Source organism: Corvus brachyrhynchos, unplaced genomic scaffold, assembly GCF_000691975.1.
Source record: "Corvus brachyrhynchos isolate BGI_N302 unplaced genomic scaffold, ASM69197v1 scaffold162, whole genome shotgun sequence".
Taxonomy (NCBI): domain Eukaryota; kingdom Metazoa; phylum Chordata; class Aves; order Passeriformes; family Corvidae; genus Corvus; species Corvus brachyrhynchos.
The window spans coordinates 5,723,825-5,742,342 of record NW_008236696.1 but is presented as its reverse complement, the minus strand read 5'-3'; the positions used below and the strand labels follow the sequence as shown (position 1 = coordinate 5,742,342).

At 43.2% G+C, this 18,518-nt stretch overlaps 1 protein-coding gene across 1 annotated transcript in view; it reads left to right on the top strand.

Moving 5' to 3' along the window:
• Positions 1-2,122: 2,122 nt before the first annotated feature.
• The window catches only part of DIS3L2 (DIS3 like 3'-5' exoribonuclease 2), a 184,125-nt gene continuing 167,729 nt past the window's right edge, over positions 2,123-18,518 (top strand). The window contains exon 1 of the mRNA XM_017727008.1: positions 2,123-2,881. Within this exon, the coding sequence (XP_017582497.1) occupies positions 2,840-2,881 (42 nt within the window). The 5' untranslated portion in view covers positions 2,123-2,839. The remainder of the gene's footprint in view (positions 2,882-18,518) is intronic.

The window sequence follows — 18,518 nt, the reverse complement described above, 5'->3', positions numbered from 1 at the left end:
CTCCTGGTGCTGAGGGTGCGGGGGTTCTGTGCTGCTGGAGCGGTGGCTGAGGAATTGGACACCGCGGGGGGCGTGTGATGAAGGCCAGCGGTGATCCTCAGAACCAGCCGGCTGGCAATAGCAGGGGTGGTGTTCATCCTGGGCCCAGCTCAGCGAGTGTCCTCCCTCTGCGCCTCCATCCTGGCATTTCACTCGTCTTCATAACCGTGCCCAGGCAGGGTGGATATACCTGTACCCACCTCTGCCTTCCCTCTGCTGGGAATATTTCAATTCCTAGTTGCCCGCAGAAGACTAATGAAGAAACTGTAATGCGTGGAGGATTGTAAGCCCCTGTCTTTTCCAGTGCTGCGGTTGCTGACTGCTAACGTGGTTAAAGTTGTAGAAATTATACTGAAGGCAAGCTGTGAATGTTTGTTCTTTACTGGTAAATAAAGATGGTAAATTCCTGTCTCCTGGAACCAAACCGTTGTTTGGAGCGTAGTCTCACTGGCTTTTATAAATGTTATCTGCTTCTGTTGAATTGGCAACAGGAGAAGGTGACGTTAAAAGAAAGCTCTTGTAGACCTACCCGTGTGTGTTTTGAAATAGCTCGGTAGCAGGTCAGTCTATTAGAAGAGTTTAGCTATTGGCCAGCACCAATGGAAAATCTTAGGAACAAGAATCACAAACCACATAAAAATTTTTTCCTATTTGCTCAGGGTTTTTTAATTTTTGCTTTGCATTGTGAAGCCTGCTCACATCCGTGCTCAATTACTTAAGTAAATCGCGGTGCAACACACGTTGTTTCTCCGAAAGGGCCAGAGCAGGCACACTGGGGAGAAGCTTGCTCTGCAGCCCCTGCTCCCTGCTGGATAATGCCCCGTTCCCAGGCAGTGTGTGGATGGAGGACACTGCCTGGGTGTTTATCCTCTGTGCAGTGGCAGTGAAAGGGAGAAGAGGGCTGAGTAAGGGCAAAGAAAAATTCCAGGCATGGTGGGAGAAGGGAAGCGAATATGAATTTTACTTTTGCTGATCTCTGTATTCTGTCCTGCCAACATGCCTGTGCTTAGAGAAGGGAAGGGAGAGGTTTAATGGGCAGTATCCTCTATTTAAACTTAGAGTCCAGTGCCTCACAGTTCTGGGATAGCAGAGATGATAGTGAGCCCTGAAATTCTTGATGTACCAGCTGGGGTGAAATTCAGCTGTTCAGCTTCAAATTTGTCCTGAAGTGAAATAGAAGCATTTTTATGAAAACACACAGAAGCCAGCAGTTGCCCTGGGCTCCATTATCAAGAAATTCTTGTATTCTTCTTTGATGTTACGTACAGCAAAAATCACTGCTATATCCTGTCTATACCTGTAATTTACCTCAAAGTAGCTGAGCACAATTTAGTAGATTGTTTTGCTCCAAAAGCTTAAAAGCTAAAGCAGCTGAAAAAGGATGGAAAGATGCTTGATCTGCTTAAGTTTCACACTTGTGCAGCAAAGGTGGAGGTGTGATACCACCTACAGAAACTGGTGCTTGATGGAGCTGTAGCCAGTGTGTCTCAGTAAGAATTAGGAGCTCTTGCAAGACAATTATTAGTTTACATCTGTTGCCCTGGGAGGGAGTTCATGGCTTAAAAGACAAGCTGAAATGGGTAGTTTTGGTGTTTGAAAGAACTGTCCTGTACAATGGCGAAGTGTCAGTCACTGTGGGAGGGAGGTGACAGGCAGTGTTTGCTTTTGACAGCAACAGTGAAGCACTTCAGTAAGGATGCAGTTATTTTTAAGGACTCCAGGTTGGACACGACACATTTTGCTTCTGATAACCACTAAACTGATGTTTCTGGTACAGTCTGTCAGTTGCTGCTTTAATTTTCCTGCTTTTTCAAAGGCAAGGAAGAGCAGATTAAAGGAATCCTGTTTGTTTAGGGTGGGATAAAATCCCTGTTTTATGTGGCATGTGGGCAGGTACAGCTTATGGGCTGTGGTCACTTGAGGTCATGGACAGGGATTTGGTGCAGGGCAGATGTTGAGTACATTGTGAAACCCCTTCCCCACACTGGAGTGATTTACCAACCCAGAATTCCTGTTCTACAAAAATGTTACATTTTTGTGTCTTCTGGTGTAATCAATTATTTGACACTTTGTTTCAGGAAAATAAACCTTTTTTTCCTCTGTGTCTGTTTATAACTCTCTGAAGTTTGGGCCTTTTACTGCGCTATGGATCAGCTGGGACATGTAAGAAGTCCAGCTTCTGCCCAAGGTGCCAAGGAGGGACTGAGCAAGGTGGCTGCCCCCCAGAAGAACGCGTACGCCAGGCTTGTGCAAAAGCACCACAGCGGCCGCTTCCAGTCCTACCTGAATCACATTGCACAGAAGATGCAGCTGGAAGAAGGCTTCTCCAATGACCCCAGCTTGGATCTGGACCCACCTCTGAGGAGAGGCCTGGTGAAGGATAATCCAGCCAGGAATGGGATAAACATGCACAGCTATTCACCAGTCAGAACATCTCACCTGGAGCAGCCCCTGCCTGGATTTGAGAATGATAAACCCCAAACCTCTCTGAACAGATGTCCTCTTAAAAAAAATGCCATTGTTAGTCCAGAGGGAGACTTGGAGGTGGAGGAAGACTATTATGTGTATCAGCGTGGAGCTGCATCTGACTTGCTGAATGTGGGTGACGCCCTTGGTGGGAGAACATCAAACAGCCTGAGACACCGAGGGGCTCTGCAGAAATCTTCTGGCTCTGATGAGAGAGAGGAGGAGGATATGTGGAGGAAGAAACAGAAGAAACGAGGCAGATGTCCTGCCAATACTGATACAGCAGCTGGACACTTGTTGACTGAACAGTTTGGTGAGGATGTGCTGGCAATGAATGCCAGAAAAAACAGTCACTTGTCTCCAGGTCAAGTGCAAGGTGAGTTCACTCTAATGAACTGTTTGGTCCATTTGCTACAATTACTGTGGAATTGAATGCAATGTGTTAGTCATGAGTGAGTTAAGAGGAGCCAGTTCTGCTCTGTCCAAGTTAGTCAGCCCTTGGTTATCTGTGGGTGGCTTTGTCCTGGTTTACAAGTAAGCCATGTGGCATGTGCAAATGCCTTCATGTGGAGCCAGCTTGGTGCTGGCAGGACCTAATTCCCTGGCCTAAACTCTGTGACTGTGGCTGTGCTGCTTCCAGGATCAGCTCAGAGCTAGAAGAGCCCAATTTCTGTGGTGTAGAGTCCAAATTAATAAGACCACTGGATCTGAGCTGACTCAGGGCAGAGTCATGCTTTTCTTTGCATTGCTTCTTTGAGTCTGGAGTGCTGGTTTGCCTTTAGTCCAGGTAAATCCAATACTCAGTGGCTGAGATGTCTGTATAATAGCCAGTTCCTGATAGAGAGCATTGACTCCAGGAAACTTTGCTGTTAGTAACAAAGAGACCACATTTTGCAGTATTAAAGAGAATGTGCCTCTTAAATGTGATGTTCAAGGCAAAAAGCCTACTTAGGGACATAAGTAAAATTTTTATTAAAAGAACCCCAGAACACAGCCTGAACAAAGAACCAAAACCAGACAGTTTAAATTTCATTTCTCAGTGTAATGGGTTAAAACTTTCTCTGAATCTTATTTATGCTGAAATACTTCAATAGCCTGATCTTATGAGCTACTACTGAAGGAACTCATAAATGTCATCATGTTAAATTCTCCATAACAAGTAGAAAAGAGATCGATTTCTCAGCTGGGTAAGATCAGCCTGAGGCCTATCACAACTCTTGAATTGAAAATCAAATAAATGTTTAGCTAAATCAGTCTTAAAAACTAAGTCCTAAGACTCAAGAAGGGCAAGTAATGTGCTTTTTTCTGGGTTATTTTTGAGATGGTGGCAATACATAATGTGCTAAAGTTGGTAAACTTCCATGAATTCTTGCAAGACTGATCACAGACAGAGATTTAATGGAGATTGTGGTAAAATTTGTTGATGAGCTTGATTTTTGGGAGGGCTTTTTTTACATGGTTCATTGTAACACTATTTGTTGTGCTAGCCTGTCACAATAGACTTTGCTACCTTCAGCTTTTGAAGCGTAGGAAGAGCAGATGACAGATGAAGAGTCTCAAAGGCACACGGTTTACATCCAGGGAAATTATAGGTGCCTACATGGATAAAATAAAAATAGCCTGGCTTTCAAAAGCAAGCACCCCCAGTCACCTCCCGCTCTGGTTGGAAGTGGGGTTGCACAACTGCTTTAAAAACTGGTTGTTTGTTTAGTGCAAACATCTAAAGCAGAAAATGTTGACCCTTGTGTTTGACTTCCCAGGTGGAAAACTCACACTGTGGAAAAGATTATTGGGAAGTTATTTGCTCAGCAGTGACACCTTGTCTCTTCTGCCCCCCTGCATGCGTCCCCAGCCACCTTCCTGTGTAGCTGCAATTGGTTACCCTCAAGAACGCTTGCAGGGTTGTGAAAACAGTTTCTTGGGGAGGAAAGAAATAGAAAAAAATAAATATGTCACTTGTTTCAGAGAAATGTCTTTTCTGCTGTTCAGTCTGAGTATATTTTAGGACTCTTGTTTAAGTGAAATGAAGATTTTGCAGTATGCAAGTGCTTAGGCATAAGAACTCACACATCACAGTATCAGATTAATATTTTCTCACTTCAAAGCTTGTATTTCTCTCTTGATGCTGATATAAGTCATTATTTTGCATAGGCAGGTGTCTGGTTTGATCAGTTTAAATCAAGGCTTGTGAAGCTGTGATGGCAAGAATTGCTTCTGTCAGAGCAGCGAGGCATATCATCTTTTCAGGAGTGACATTTCCTCACAAATTAGCTCTCCTCAGACTGTTGTAGGCTTTCCAAAAGGCTCTTTGAGCTAATCTCAAAGCCAAGCATCTCTCTTTATACCATTTCATTTCATTGTCCTCTTCTTAACAGCTCTTCAGCTCAGGCTTAGCCATGGTTGGGTTTGCAATGACCCTAAAACTGACAGAACTAAAACCGAAGGCAAATACAGTGATCTGTGAAAACCCATTGAGTGTCCTGGGACAGGCTGTAGGCAGCAAGGGACTGGTCCCTGTTAATGTCCTTTCAGTGGCAGAGTGATTCCTGTGGCCTTAGAGGAAAGCAGAGTGGTTTATGGAGCCCCAAGCAGGTATCTCTGAGCCCTGGAGCTCAGTTCTGCTGATGTGTTCCTGTCTGGAGTTCCATATAGTAACTGCTTTTCCTAACTATTGGAGGCTATGCAGTTGGGAGAGCTGAGTGTGAGCAGAACTCCATTGTCCCTTGTGTGGAACATGACACAGTCATGAGACTGCAGGTTGGATTCACTCTATGGCATCAGCACTCTTGGATTTGGGAAGACAAAGCTGCAGATAGAGGAATTCTGCAGATCGTCGCTCCCTTCCGTGGAGTTTTAACCTCTGCAAGGAGAATCGCCATAAAACCTCCTGCCCTAAGTTTCTTCCCAAACAAAACCCAATAAACCAGAAAATAATCCTAAAATGTCACTTTAAATTGTGCTGCTTAGAGTTTTTAATCTAACACGATTTTCCTCCTGGTGTTTTCCCTTAAACCTCCAATGCTCTAGATTCTTTGGGTGCTAAAATTTGGTTAAACTTCTTTAACAATTTAACAAAATTATCAAGTCCCTTGGGTTGTTTTCTGATTTAGATCAGAGGCTCTTAGGGTTTTCTCATTTCAGTCCTGAGTTAGTAATCAAAATCTTTTTTCAGACTGACTGAAGTTGCTGTCATAAAAGGGCTTAAAACCTCCTATTTCTTGAGGACAGAAGTGCTGACACTTTCTGCAGCATCTGTCTGTCACATGCTAGGAGTTGAGATTTTCATGGCTGCGATGTGGAACTTCAATACTTGTGATGCTTTGCATTGTCAATAAGTAGTTTAGACCAAGTGCTGTGTTTTATTTGGAACAGCAAGATTTCAGTTGTATTTTGAGTACATGCACTTGCCAGCCTGTTTTTTCAGGGAGAATTGCTGTGTGATAGCACATTCCCAAGCCTGCTGGAAAGCCTAGAAATCAGAGATCTGCAGAAAAGGACTGTCCTCTAAACGTGGAATACCAACTCCCAGCCACACTTGATTTCAGAGGATCTTGGGAGCTGGAGTACCTGGGAATGAGGTGGCTTTGTTGATGTTGAAACTTGGGTGGAGCAGGATGCTGGTCAAGGCTGATTGCTCTGAAATAGGTTCAGATTTTGCAGGGCTGGATATATTGTCTCAGTCTGTATCTGCAGACAGCTTCCTTGGGAAGAACACTGCCAGATTCCCTAGGTATCCTTCTGAGGCTCCTCTCACTAAAAACCTCATAGGTTTATGATGTGATGGAGGTATCTTGCCCATCTGTCAGGGTCAGCGTGCCCCCTGAGGAGAAGCAGACAATTCCTGGGTAACAACATGCCTCATCTGAAACAGTGGAAGATTTCCACAGCCCTTTCTGATTTATCATCTGTCTGGTGCTTGGCATTTATTTGCCCAGCCTGTGGTACTTAACCAACTTGGGCAGCTTCCACGGAGGAGTGGTGCTGGCAAGCAGGCTGGTGTTTAGCATCAGAGCTTTAAAAACAATTGTTGCTGTTGGATGGTGGTGTGCTTGTGGCTGCAGTCCTGACATTTAAAAGGTTCAGGATAGGTAAAGGAAATATCCTGGAATGGCTTTCCTGTGTGTTTGGTGGGCACAGCTGCTCAAGAAATATCAGCCTTAATAAGATGGCAAAATCTCAGGTATTTTGTCTTCCCATGGTACACTGCAGTATAATTGTGTGTTTGCATTTGTTTCTCTGGGGGAACTTTGGAGGAAGAACCACAGCTTCTGCTTTTCCTTTCTTGTAATGCTAATTTGGGATAATGATACTTTTTAGTGGCAAGTCTTCCAATTCTTGTGTGGTGAAATTCAGTTCTGAAGAATGCTGTTATCTCCCTATATGGCACTAGTAAATATGAGCCAGCAATCTACTAAAGGCCACACAATCAGCTCAATAAATGGAGAATGTTGGTTGTTGTGGAAATCTTTAAAATGTAGCTAATCTTGCCAGTTTCAATGTAACGTTCCTTAGATGACGTTAATCATAGCAATAAGATATGGGAGAGGAGGGAAAACTGGATTTACTGTATGGCTCCATCTGAGAAACAGATGAAAAATAGAATGCTCCTTTCTTTAATCGTTTAGCAACGTCATCACACACATAAATTTCTCTTGCTTTTGATAGAAAAAAATGTTGCATTCCTGAATCTTGTGCAACTAATGTTTTTGGCAAACATGAGCTATAGTATGTGATTTAATATCTGATGTATCCTCTCTTGGGAAGATGAGATCTTGCCCTTGCAGGGGCTGTGTTTTTTATATGTGATCTAATAACTGTCTTCCGTGCCCTTCACCAGAGCCCTGAGCACACCGTGCTGCAGCAGGAGCCCTTGCACGTGGTAGCAGAGCTCTCACCTCTGAATGAAGGAGCTTCCTTCATCTACTAGTGCTCAGGTGAAAATGTTTCTTGGTGGAAATACCTGTTGCTGTTAACCTGCTATTTTTTTAAACTTTTTTTTTCTACTCACTAAGCCCCATTATGTAGTGCAGGTAACTATGCCTGTCAGTGTGGTGTTGGTCCTAGGAAAATAATAGGCTGATAGAAGAACTGAATTGATTTTTAATTAATTTTAAATCTTTTCTTTCATGTGACTTGTCATCAGTTTATTTAACAAAGGTCCTGTTGAGCTCCTTCACTGTCAGTTTATGTGAGATCAGGGGTTTGATGCCAAACGTGTGAGTATGGATGTTAGTGTGTGAACTTAATTATCACAGCGCATGTGCAATGGTTTAAAACCTGTTTAGTCAAACTAATTAAATGCAGCAATAAATTTAGAATTTTTACCAACAGGTGTGTCTGGTTCTTGCAGTGTCATGTCCTGACCCTGTGCTGTTTTAATACTTCTGTCAGTCATCAGGGAGAAAATATATAAGTAGGATTGGAAAGGGTTTTTTTGATGACTTGGAGAGTACTGAATAATGGGGGTAGTTACTGGCAGCCATCTGGATCACTTGGTGGACTGTGAGCAGGCAAAACAAAATCCATTTATTGGATTGCCAGCATAGAGCCATGATGAGGAACCCAGTGTGGGAAGCAACAGCTTGGAAAAAAGTTCGGAGCTCTTGATGGATTAATCAGCTGAACATCCCCCTCCTGTGAAATGCGGCCAAAAGGGTAATGTATGAGCATGGGAACTGGAAGACAGACTCTGTGTGTCTTTGGCACAGTGGCAGCAGCAGCTTCTGGAGTGTTGCATCCTGTGGTGATGCCCTCAGTTTGAGGCGGATGGTGATGAATTGATGAATACTCAGAGGACGGCCACAGGGAAGATTAAAACGCTGGGATCGTGAGTGAGTGATTTGAGGAACCCTGCTTTGCTTCTCACAGAGATGCTTGGGGGAGGGGAGTTTTCAGTAAATTGCCTACATGGGGAACAGATGTTCAATAATAGGCTACTCAGTTGAGCAGATTATGATACAATGCATTTGAGGCTAAACAAATCCAGGCTTGAAATACAGCACATTAGCAGTGAGGGTGAATGACCATTGGAACAGTTTTACCAAGGCTTGTGCTGTCTGGGCTGTCACCAGCATGTTTATAAGCCCTGGTAACAATTTCCATCCCTGAAAAATGCTGTCATTCAAACAGGAATTAATTTGTAAAAGCCCTCTGTCTTCTGCTGTCCGTGAGGTCAGTCAGCCCCCACACCCTGGTCAGGTCTGGCCTGTTGTTCAGGTAATGACCAAGTGTCTCCACCATGGACATCCAGGTAGGTAGGACAGGTACTTTGCAGCTGAATTCTGTGGCTCTTGTGGTTTCTCTCTAGCTTGTGGCTGCTGGGCACTTTCTCTGCTGCCTTCCTCTACAACTCTGCTCCCGCCCCTCCTATCCCAAGCGCTGCTGCCCATCTTTTGCCCTCCCACCCCAACCCCCTGCTAACCAGCTCCATGAAATGCTGTGGGGTGCATGTCCCGAACTCCCTCTTGTGGGGAAAGCCAAGCTATGGAGAGTTGAGAGTTGAGACTTGGCTGGGGCAGGGTGGAAAACAAAATGTTGTGATCTATTGCATAAAATAATGTCTTCTGTGACAAAAATAAAGATTTCCAGGGTGCTGAAGGAAAACATTAACACTAGCAGCTGCAGCCCACAGATGTATGGAGCATGTCCTGCCTTGGAGAATATTCTAGGCTCTCTGCAGATAAAAGCCAGCAGCCAAAATGTGTTTTTATTCAGTATGTATGTTTTTAGGCATTTTCCCCCACACTACTAGGGATTGTGATTTATGTACCTACTGCACTGAATGGACAGTATGGGGAATGGTTCATCAGCAGAAGAATGGACTCAGCAGCACATTGGGATACCTCAGGATATGTAGGAGAAGGCAGTTCTTTGATTCTTCAGCTGTTAATGTCTTTTAGTGTGTTAGCACCTCCTGTCAGGTATTTTGCTTTTCAAAGCCTCTTGGCTTCTTCTGATCTTTCAGCAACTTGCTTCTCTCAAACTACTGAAGCCCAGAAAAATCAAAGACAGAACGTCCACAATATTGTGTTTTTAAAGTGTTTTTCTTGAAGTCTTGAAGAAGCCTTTTCACAGTGTAGTTGCTAGATAAAACAAAGAGCAAAAGGTATTGTGGAAGATGTTTAGGGAAGATGGAAGGATGAGGGGGAGTGGAAGCAGCCCTGACCCACATCCCGAGGCAGGAGTGGAAGCCTGGAGGAGTGCGGTCATCAGGCGGAGTAGGTAGTGAGGAGGTCACAAGCAGGGTGGAGCAGGTTCACAGAGAGTCCTGAAAACCAAAAGAGATGTACCCCCTCCCTGACAACACCACTGCTGCTGCACGCAGCTGGAGCACAGTAACTATTTTGATAAACTTTTAGTCTATTGCTACTAAATGAGTTTCGTCACCAGCCCTTCGTTCAGAGCCTGGAATGGTATCTTTGGCTCTCGCACTCCTGTAGTATTCCTACAACACAAACCCTGCTGAGGAATTGAATAAAACTGCAATTACTGTCTGAGTTACTGAAGTCAAAACCCTGCAAGCATGAGGATGCTTGGAAGTGTTTTGGAAGTGGAAGCATGGTGTCGTGAGCACATGATCTTGGCGGTCAGGAGCAGTTTCCACAGCATTGTTTTCCGCAGCAGAAAGAATCCATTGTGCGTTTTTCTTCATTTCAGTTTTTCAAAGCCTAGGCCCTTTCCAAAAGCCAAAGTCAGCAAGAACATTTTCCCTAGTTCCATATTGGAATCTGGGGACATGCAGCACAAGAGTTTTTAGTAAGTATGTACAGCTTAAAGCAAAAGAACAGTGGCAACATCTGCCTTCCACCATATGCGTGCTTCCCACCTCATTTTCGTGAGTCTGGAAATGAGCATCTGTCTCTACTCCCAACTTTCCTTAATATCCATGGACATGCCACTCTTTGGCTACCTCCATTCCTAAGTAGGAGTGTTTCTTCCTCCGTGTTTCAATCTAAGAATGTTGAATGTCTGAATCTTTTATGATCAGCTGCAGTGGCACAGTCACCTCCAAAGGCAGCTCATGGCCCTAAGAACTCCCTCACAAACCATGACAGCCTGTGTTTTCCCACCTGGAGACACTGGCTGGGGGTAGGCTGCCTGTCTGCAGCCACCTTTTTCCCCGTGTGGTAAGGATTCCTTTTGTAGTTTTTCTGTTGGATGTTCAACTCTTCTGTGCAGATTTTGGCAGACTTTCTGCCAAAACTGTTTGGAGAATCACCTTCTCCAAAGAGGCAGGGTGAGAGAGCTCTCTGGATTTGTTCCTGGATGGCTGCACTGATGGCTCACAGTGTGCTGGTGCACAAATACAGCCGTGCCCATAGACAACCTGCTGGCTGGCACAGGCAGAGCTCTGTTATGTTGTAGGGAGTTGCTGGTAACAAGCTGGGCTTTTCCAGTCCTTTGAATTACTGCTGAACATTTTAGAGCTGTGTGGACAGGCCTTCACTTAACCTGATGTCTTCTAATTTTATTTTGATTTGTCTTGATGGTGGAAAGTTACGTTTAGATTTATGCTGTGGCTGGACCCTGGTGGCCCATCATAATGGGTCAATTAGTGAGGCTGGGGGGCCTGGGAGCTACTTTTGACAGCTGGATTTCAAGACAGCATCTACTCAGTTCAGGACATTTGCATAGAATTTGCATTTTGGCTGAGCCCATGCATGTAAATGTAGGTTTGCATTGTTTCTCTTCTTTGAATGACTGTTTAATTAACTTTAAACTTAATTACGCAATCTGCCATCTGCCCAAGTCCCTACAGTGTTGTTATATCACCGTTCTTTTCTACTTCCACTAAGATATTCCCTTTCCTTGAAGTTTGCCCTACTTTTCAGTGATTAAGATAATTTCAAATTGTTCAATTCCTTGGCTACTTTTGAGGAGAATTCACAGCAATGTTGTAGGAACTCTTAGCTTTGTGGTCTGGCTTGGACTGAGCAGAGGAATGTACTGCAGAACCTCCAGTTTAAGATTATTTGAATTTACATTTCATGAGAGAAGGATCTTCTTTTATTTGCATGTGATAAGGAGAATGCACTCTCAGACTTTCTCTTACACTCCAGATTGAGCATCTGAAATGTTGCCTACCAGGTTTATCTCCTGCAGGTCTCTGCTGCAGTGAAGCATCACTGAACTGATAACATATCTCCAAGTCTTCCCTTTCCACTCCTACATCTCTAATGAATTCTTTCCCATGACATCCTCATTTGTCTCTGTCGCTTTGACTTTAATCTTGAGCCATCTACTTTATTTAACCTCTTGGCTTCAAGATACTGTAAAATGCATGGAGGTGGTTCTGTTCCAAGGCTGTCCAAGAACTCTGAACTCTTTTACTTTATGTTGAGAGAAATGTGGAAGCACAACTGTTCCTAACATAGGTTGGAGCAGAGCTGTGCTTGCAGGGAGCGTGGTGGATGGGGTTTGGTCCTGTGTGTGTATTATTGGGGCTCTAGGACAAGAGATAGATTCCAAGGAGTGTCTTTAATTCCCAGTACAGAACTCCTTCCCTGAGCAACTATACCAACAGCTGTCTTTGTGTTTTTCCTTTTAAAATGAAATAGAACAAAAAAGGATTTGGCTGTTACCATTAGTGGGACATTTAATCTCTTAAATCCGCAAAATATTTTGCAAAACATAAATAGGTTGTTACTTCTGGCCTGTCCGTGACCAGTGTTTTTGTTGACATAACTCACATTTGAGATCACTTCAATGGTGTTTGTTGGTTTTGCCTGTTGTTTTTGCCTGTGTGTGGTAATTTGATCCCGGATATTGTAGTAGTCATTTAAGTGCTTGGAGATTTTTGACTTAGTCACTTCTATAATATGGCATCTATTGGATGTCACTGGTGCATTAGAAATTCAAAACAATCTAAGAAACACATTTTGGCTTTTAAAATTTGAGAGGGAATTATTCTAGAGGCTTCTTTGAGCTGCAGAAAATATCAAATAGCTTTGAAATTGCCTGTTTAAGCTTATGAAAGGGGCAGACACAGGGATCCTAGCAAAACCACCCTGATGTTAATGCAGTTTGTACTGGCAAAGCATCTTCTGCTGGGAGAGTTTATTTGACTCTGGAGAATGAAAGGGGCAGTTGCCTGGTACAACAGTGCCAACAGTTGGTCTGTGCCTGTCCAGAGCTCCCAGCCAGGAGCTGTGTCCCCCCAGCCCATCAAAGCTGTGTGGAGACAGATTCACAAAAGTACCTGAGACGAGTTGTTCAGGGGCTATGTAGGATTGTGGATTTTTTATGTCCCAGATGTCTTTCCAAAACAAAGCAGAGTTTGTGTTGGCTGAACTTTAGTATTGAGACTATTAATACACCCTGTTACACATCAGCATCCATAGTGCCTCATAAAGTTGCAGATAGAACTTCCTGGCAGCTCTTGGAGAGTATTCATTTGCTAAAAGACCAAATTTGAAGGTTTCTAAAATTTGCTTTGTCAACTCTGCCAGGAGTCAAGGGCCAACGTGCATTTACAGATCTGTGAGGTGATGCCTTGGGCTGCCTCATGGTTGGACACTAATTCATTAAATCTCTAGTAAGGATGAGTGGGAATATGCTTTATTTAGCTTTCTTGCTGTGTTTAACCTAGTCTGACACTTAAATGGGAGTGTGGGACTAACCGCAGGCTGGCATCAGGGTAGTTCTTGTTGTCTTTGGTTGGTTAATTTCTGCTTTTGGGGCTAGGGTAGTGTTGAGTGACCCTTCTTTTGGTAGCTACCATGTCTTCAAGCTCATGGGTGTATCCTTATCATGTCTTATTAAGTGCACAGCTGGGTTGTCTTGAAGAATTACTTGGAAGTCTTGAAGGGAATTAGTTTAAGTCATTGAAATGAGTCAGCAATGAAATGGAATATTGTAGAAATATGGACAAATATTTAGGAACTGTGTGTTGTGTCTCATTAACTGATAAGAAATTGTTCTATTGCGTGTTATCAGTTCTGGGGATATGCTTCTGTTTCTTCTCACACTTACGCTAACTGGAAAACAGAGATTTTCCAAAGATTCCTTTCCATATCTAGACCATGATCTAATGCTGGGAAGCAATGGAAAATCCTCTTAGCAATGGCAGAGTTAGTGGAGGTGTTGGTGTCCAGTCATGGACTGATAAAAGTAGATAGCAGATGGAAGTATTTTGTATTGGAAAAGTTTGTAACAATATTGTTCTGTCCAATGCTTTCAACATAAATTCCTTTTTTTTTTAAATGTAAAAGGAACCATTACATGCCGAGATAGTGTCTGGGGGGTCAGAGTCCTAAACCTGCAGAGGTGTTATCAGCACAGCTGTGATGGTTTCACAGTCCTGCCCACCCCAGGGATCTGCCTAAGTATTGCAGGTATCTACAGAAATAATATAGATGGTAACAAAGCTGGAAGTTTGGAGGTAAAAATGTCTGGTGAAAAAGTAGATGCCCTTTGGTAGGAAAGGGAAAAACTATACCAAGATCTCCTTCTCTTGAAATTCACTTGGATCTCTCAAGTAAAACTAGTTCTTGCTGGATGGGAGTTGTCATGGATGTGCCGATGAAGATTCAGCGATACTTTCCTTCTCTGCTGGTAGTAATCAAAGAGATTGTCAGGTGTGAGAGGGCAGTTAGAATGTTTTATTTTTGGTAAATAAAATTGAGGGTCTTGATTCTTTCTTATGTAAAGCGATATGCAAATTTTAATATAAAATTAAAGACTTTCTGGCCTTGCTGACTTCGTGTTTAGTTGAGCATTTTACTTGATTTAGTTCACCATCTAATTGATCAACTGACTAATAGATGTAAATTTAATTAAATGCAGTACTTTCCAAAAGCTAAACTCTAGAGTGATTTTGTATAAATTATGTCAAAATAAGCTGATTTAAAACATCTAGCCTCCTCTCTTACTGTAAGCCAGATCAATTATTCTGGGCAGCTGCCTGCGTGCTTTTTTTCCCCCCCAAATAAGAAAAGATTAATAGGTACTTAGGCTTAAAGACCAAAATGTGCCATTGTGTGATGTCATTGTTGTGATAGAGATGAAGTGAGGTGGTTTGGATTTTAGATGGAGCTCCAGTGCTGTCCTTCCAGCAGAGCTCAGACAGCCCCTGTGTCCTTTCCCCTCCTTTTCCTGGTGTCCATGGTGAGAATAAAAGTGAGTTACTGATTGTGAACTGTTCTGAAAGCCCACAAATGCACCCACTTCTCTTTCACGCCTCTCTTGCTGTGGAGGTAGGAGTTGTGTGTTTCTACTTCCCACAAGTGCTTCCCTTTGGCTAGTTTGAAGGGTTTCCCTGCTCCATGGGTGGAATTGCTGGTCCTATTTAGGTGTCCCTCTGTCGCCCTTGTAGGAAGCCTCCATGCCTGATAGAGGTGTTGGGATTTTTTCAACCCAAGTCTCCCTCCAGAGGACTTCAAGTACTGAACAGTGAACTGCCTTTCCTCAAATTGTTAGTCCTCTGTCATTTCCCATTGAAAACGACAACATCTAGAAATCCCAGGCAAGTGTTGGCTGCATCCACAGGAAGCAGCTCTACATCATCTTTGCAGCCAGATAAACACCCAAATGTGTTGCATTTGCTGCATGTTGTGAATATTTACGTGTAGTGCACTAGAATTGCTCTGTGTTCAGGCCTGAGTGGTTCTGCACAGCAGATGTGTTTGGTGCTCTGTGGTTGCTTCAAGCCTCCTGTTGGGATGGATCAGCCAACCTCAGCTCTCAGTCCCTGCACTTCAGTCTTCCTTCCACTGAAATTTTAAATTTTTTATTGTGTTCATTTGCTTATTAATTTATTTAGTGTTTGGTTATTTTAATACCTAGAATGTGTTATTACTTTGTTTGACATCCTGCCCTGAGAGATTTTGTTCTATCTTACAAATCACTTAACTGTAACACCAAGGAAAAAGTAAGATTGACACACCTGGTGCTGGAATAGGGTTTAACCATGTTTGTGATAGATTTTCCAGAAAGAATAGTCTCAATATATCCTGTGCTATAAAGTGGTCAAATTACAGTTTGCTTTGTGGAATGATGTCTGTTTATGCCTCAGAATATTAATGCTGGGCAGCGGGGACAGCGGGAAAGCCCATCATGAGAGGTATTTCTAACTTCCAGTTTTAGGGGACAGGTGCATTGCAGAAACAAATACTGACTCTAGTTGAAACAGATGGTGACCTGTAGTTAGGTCTTTTTCTTTTAAAAGAAGAAATACAAGAAGTTACAGTCATGCAGAATTAGATGTGTTCCAGTTGAATGCTAATTGTGACAGTTGTCTGTGGCTTTGTAACAGGAGTGGCTTTGTTTAGCCATAAATGTCATGGCCAAGGGGGTCAAATGCTACCCGAAGTGGCTGTGTGTAAACTGCCTTGCAGGCCAGCTACATCGAAGTTAGAGTTTGTTGTTTTGAGTGAATTTTGTCTTTGAGTTTTGTTTTTGAGTTTGAGTCTGAGCAAATGAAAAATCCCACCACAGAGCAAGCCCAAGGCTTAACTGCTGAAAATGTGCAGATGCCTCTCTGCGTGTCTACCTCTTATCACACAAAGATGCTTCTCTACCCTTTGCTGTTGCTGTACGTTATTTTTGGCTGTAGGGCCCCCAAATTTTTTGAACCAATGGCCGAGCCAAGTGCTGGGACAACTCTTTTCTGCAGTGCCTAATTCTGGCTCTCAGCTCGCAGCCCAATTCATGAGACTTTTTTTTCGCTTTCCCCCTCTGCATTTGACTTTCTCCTCTTATTTTTTTTTCAGCTCCTTCTTAATTATATGTTAAGATTTAGCCTCCTTTTTATCCCAGGTTCTTTAATTCATAGTAGTATTTTCTGTGACTTGCTGTCATAGAAACGAGGGCTTTAGAGGACCTTATGAGCTCGTGTAATCCATTTCACTACCTCAAGGAAAAAACTACTCTTCTTAGACCAACTCTGGCAGACGTCTGTCTCACCTATTTTTAAGAACCTCCAACGAAGCAGATTGCATGACCTCTCTGGGTGAGCAGCCTAAAATCCTGCCTGTTGCAGTTTAAGTCAGATCCTTCACCAAAATGCCTCTGAAAACACATCCAGAGCAAATTGCGTTGCCAATTCTCTGGTCTGTACTCTTACTTTTGGTGCCTGTTTTTAAACTTAACTTGACCCTTGGGACGTTTGTAAATAAGTTCATTAGGCAGTTACAAATGAGTTAATTTTAGTTCCGTGTTATTATGTGGTCCATACCGGTTGTGTTGCCTCAGTTGCCTCGGCTGAAACCTAAATTTTGCTGCTGTTACAGCTACAACCCCCTCAGACAGTCTCCGCCCTGGAAGCGCCCTCAGAGTGTGAAAAGCTTGATTGTGTAGAAAGAGGCCCAACTATGTTGTGTTATTGTGACTGAAAACAGAAGCCTCCTCTTTGTTTCAGCTTCCCATTTGGAGATGCTGCTGTGGTGTGAAATCTCTTCCTGGACTGGTCTGAGCTGGCACCTTGAGTTCTCTCTCTGCCTGTCTTGGTGTCTTCCCTCCTGAGTTAGGAGGATCCTTCCCTCCTGCTGATTTTCCTGTTGTTATATATATTTGAAAATTGCTTTTTCTCTGTGATTGGGCAAAGTAGCAGTTTTCTCTTGTTGCACCATATTTTTTAAAGATCTCTGCTTAAGTACAGCTTTTTAAACATTTTTTTCTCGATGCTGTGAAGCAATCTACGATTTCGTTTGAGAAGGATACCATAGGTAAAAAATTTGCCTTGTAACTTGGATAGCACCGTAGCAAATAAGTTGGCGTTGCACGTTTTCTGACTTGCAGGTACAAGCTTGGACCCAGGGAGCGTAGCCAGGAGGGGCTGGAAGGCAAAGCTGTGATGACATGTTCAGTATCCAGGTGGAGGGCCAAGAGGGCAGCTGCGCGGCGCTGGGTTGCATTCCAATGTGCTGATCCGTGGAACAGCGTTGGCATACGCTTTGGAAGCTGCTGCTTGCTCTCCTGGCTGTAGGGAAGGGGCTGAGGTGATGGCAGGGAAGTAAGGGGTGAGTCTCTGCAGAATATTTTCATATGATTGTGGCCTACTCTGAACAGGCTGGACATTTGGAGCCTTGGCACTTCTTTCTGGTGTCCTTGTGTACCGTGCTGCCTCTGGTAGCTCCAAAGTTAGTAATTCCAGTGTGGGTTGTTAAGAATTCTTTTTTTTTTTTGCTTTCTTGATTCCCGAACTGGTTAATTAAGTTGTAGGGAAGTTATATTTTCTCACTACTTGGGGGCTTAATGGGGTGGAGACTTTGGAAGCAGTTTAACAATTTCACATTTTATATGCTCTAATGAATTTCCCAGGATTTTGGAAGGGTTGTATCCAATTTTAGCATCGTAATTTCCAGCTTTTTATTTATGCTAAAATAAGTTAGTGGTGTATTATGAAGCCCAGAGAGCCAACAGATTACAAATGAACTAATGAAGACATTGTTTCTCTTGGATAAAGGCTATGACTCATGGTTGTAACTTGTACTGAAGAGCTAGAGACCATGAGCTTCACCAGGACCATCAGCTGGCACTGGGGTTCCTCTTCCCTTCCCTGTTATTTCAAACCTGTATTTGGTTTCAGGTGCAGAAAAAAGAGGGTTTGCAAGAACCAGAAACAACTCTGAATCTGCAAGAACTCCCCAGAACTTCGATAGGAAGAGACAACTCTCTGAATCGCAGACAGAAACAATGAACAATTCAGACAGCAGAATAAATCCTAGACAACTGGGAACTCCCAGAGGTATTAAAGCAGTGTGTGTACAAGCTTGAGGAATTAGCTGCCTTGAAGCCTGTGCTTTAAAAAATGGGCTGGGATGAATGCTATTGACTTTAAAATGAGCTGTAAAAGACTGTTCATTTGTAAAATACTATTATTCCAGGCTTTTTGGTGTTCTGAAGTCGGGTGCCAGTATTTCTAGGCAAACTGTTATCAGAAAGTCAACTTCGAATATAAAACCTCTGTACAGATTCTGTTAAGAAACATAGACATGTTTGGTGGGCAAGGTAACACTTACAAATTTTTGTTTGCAGGAGGATCCTATGCTGGTGTCCCAACATCAGGGGACAGG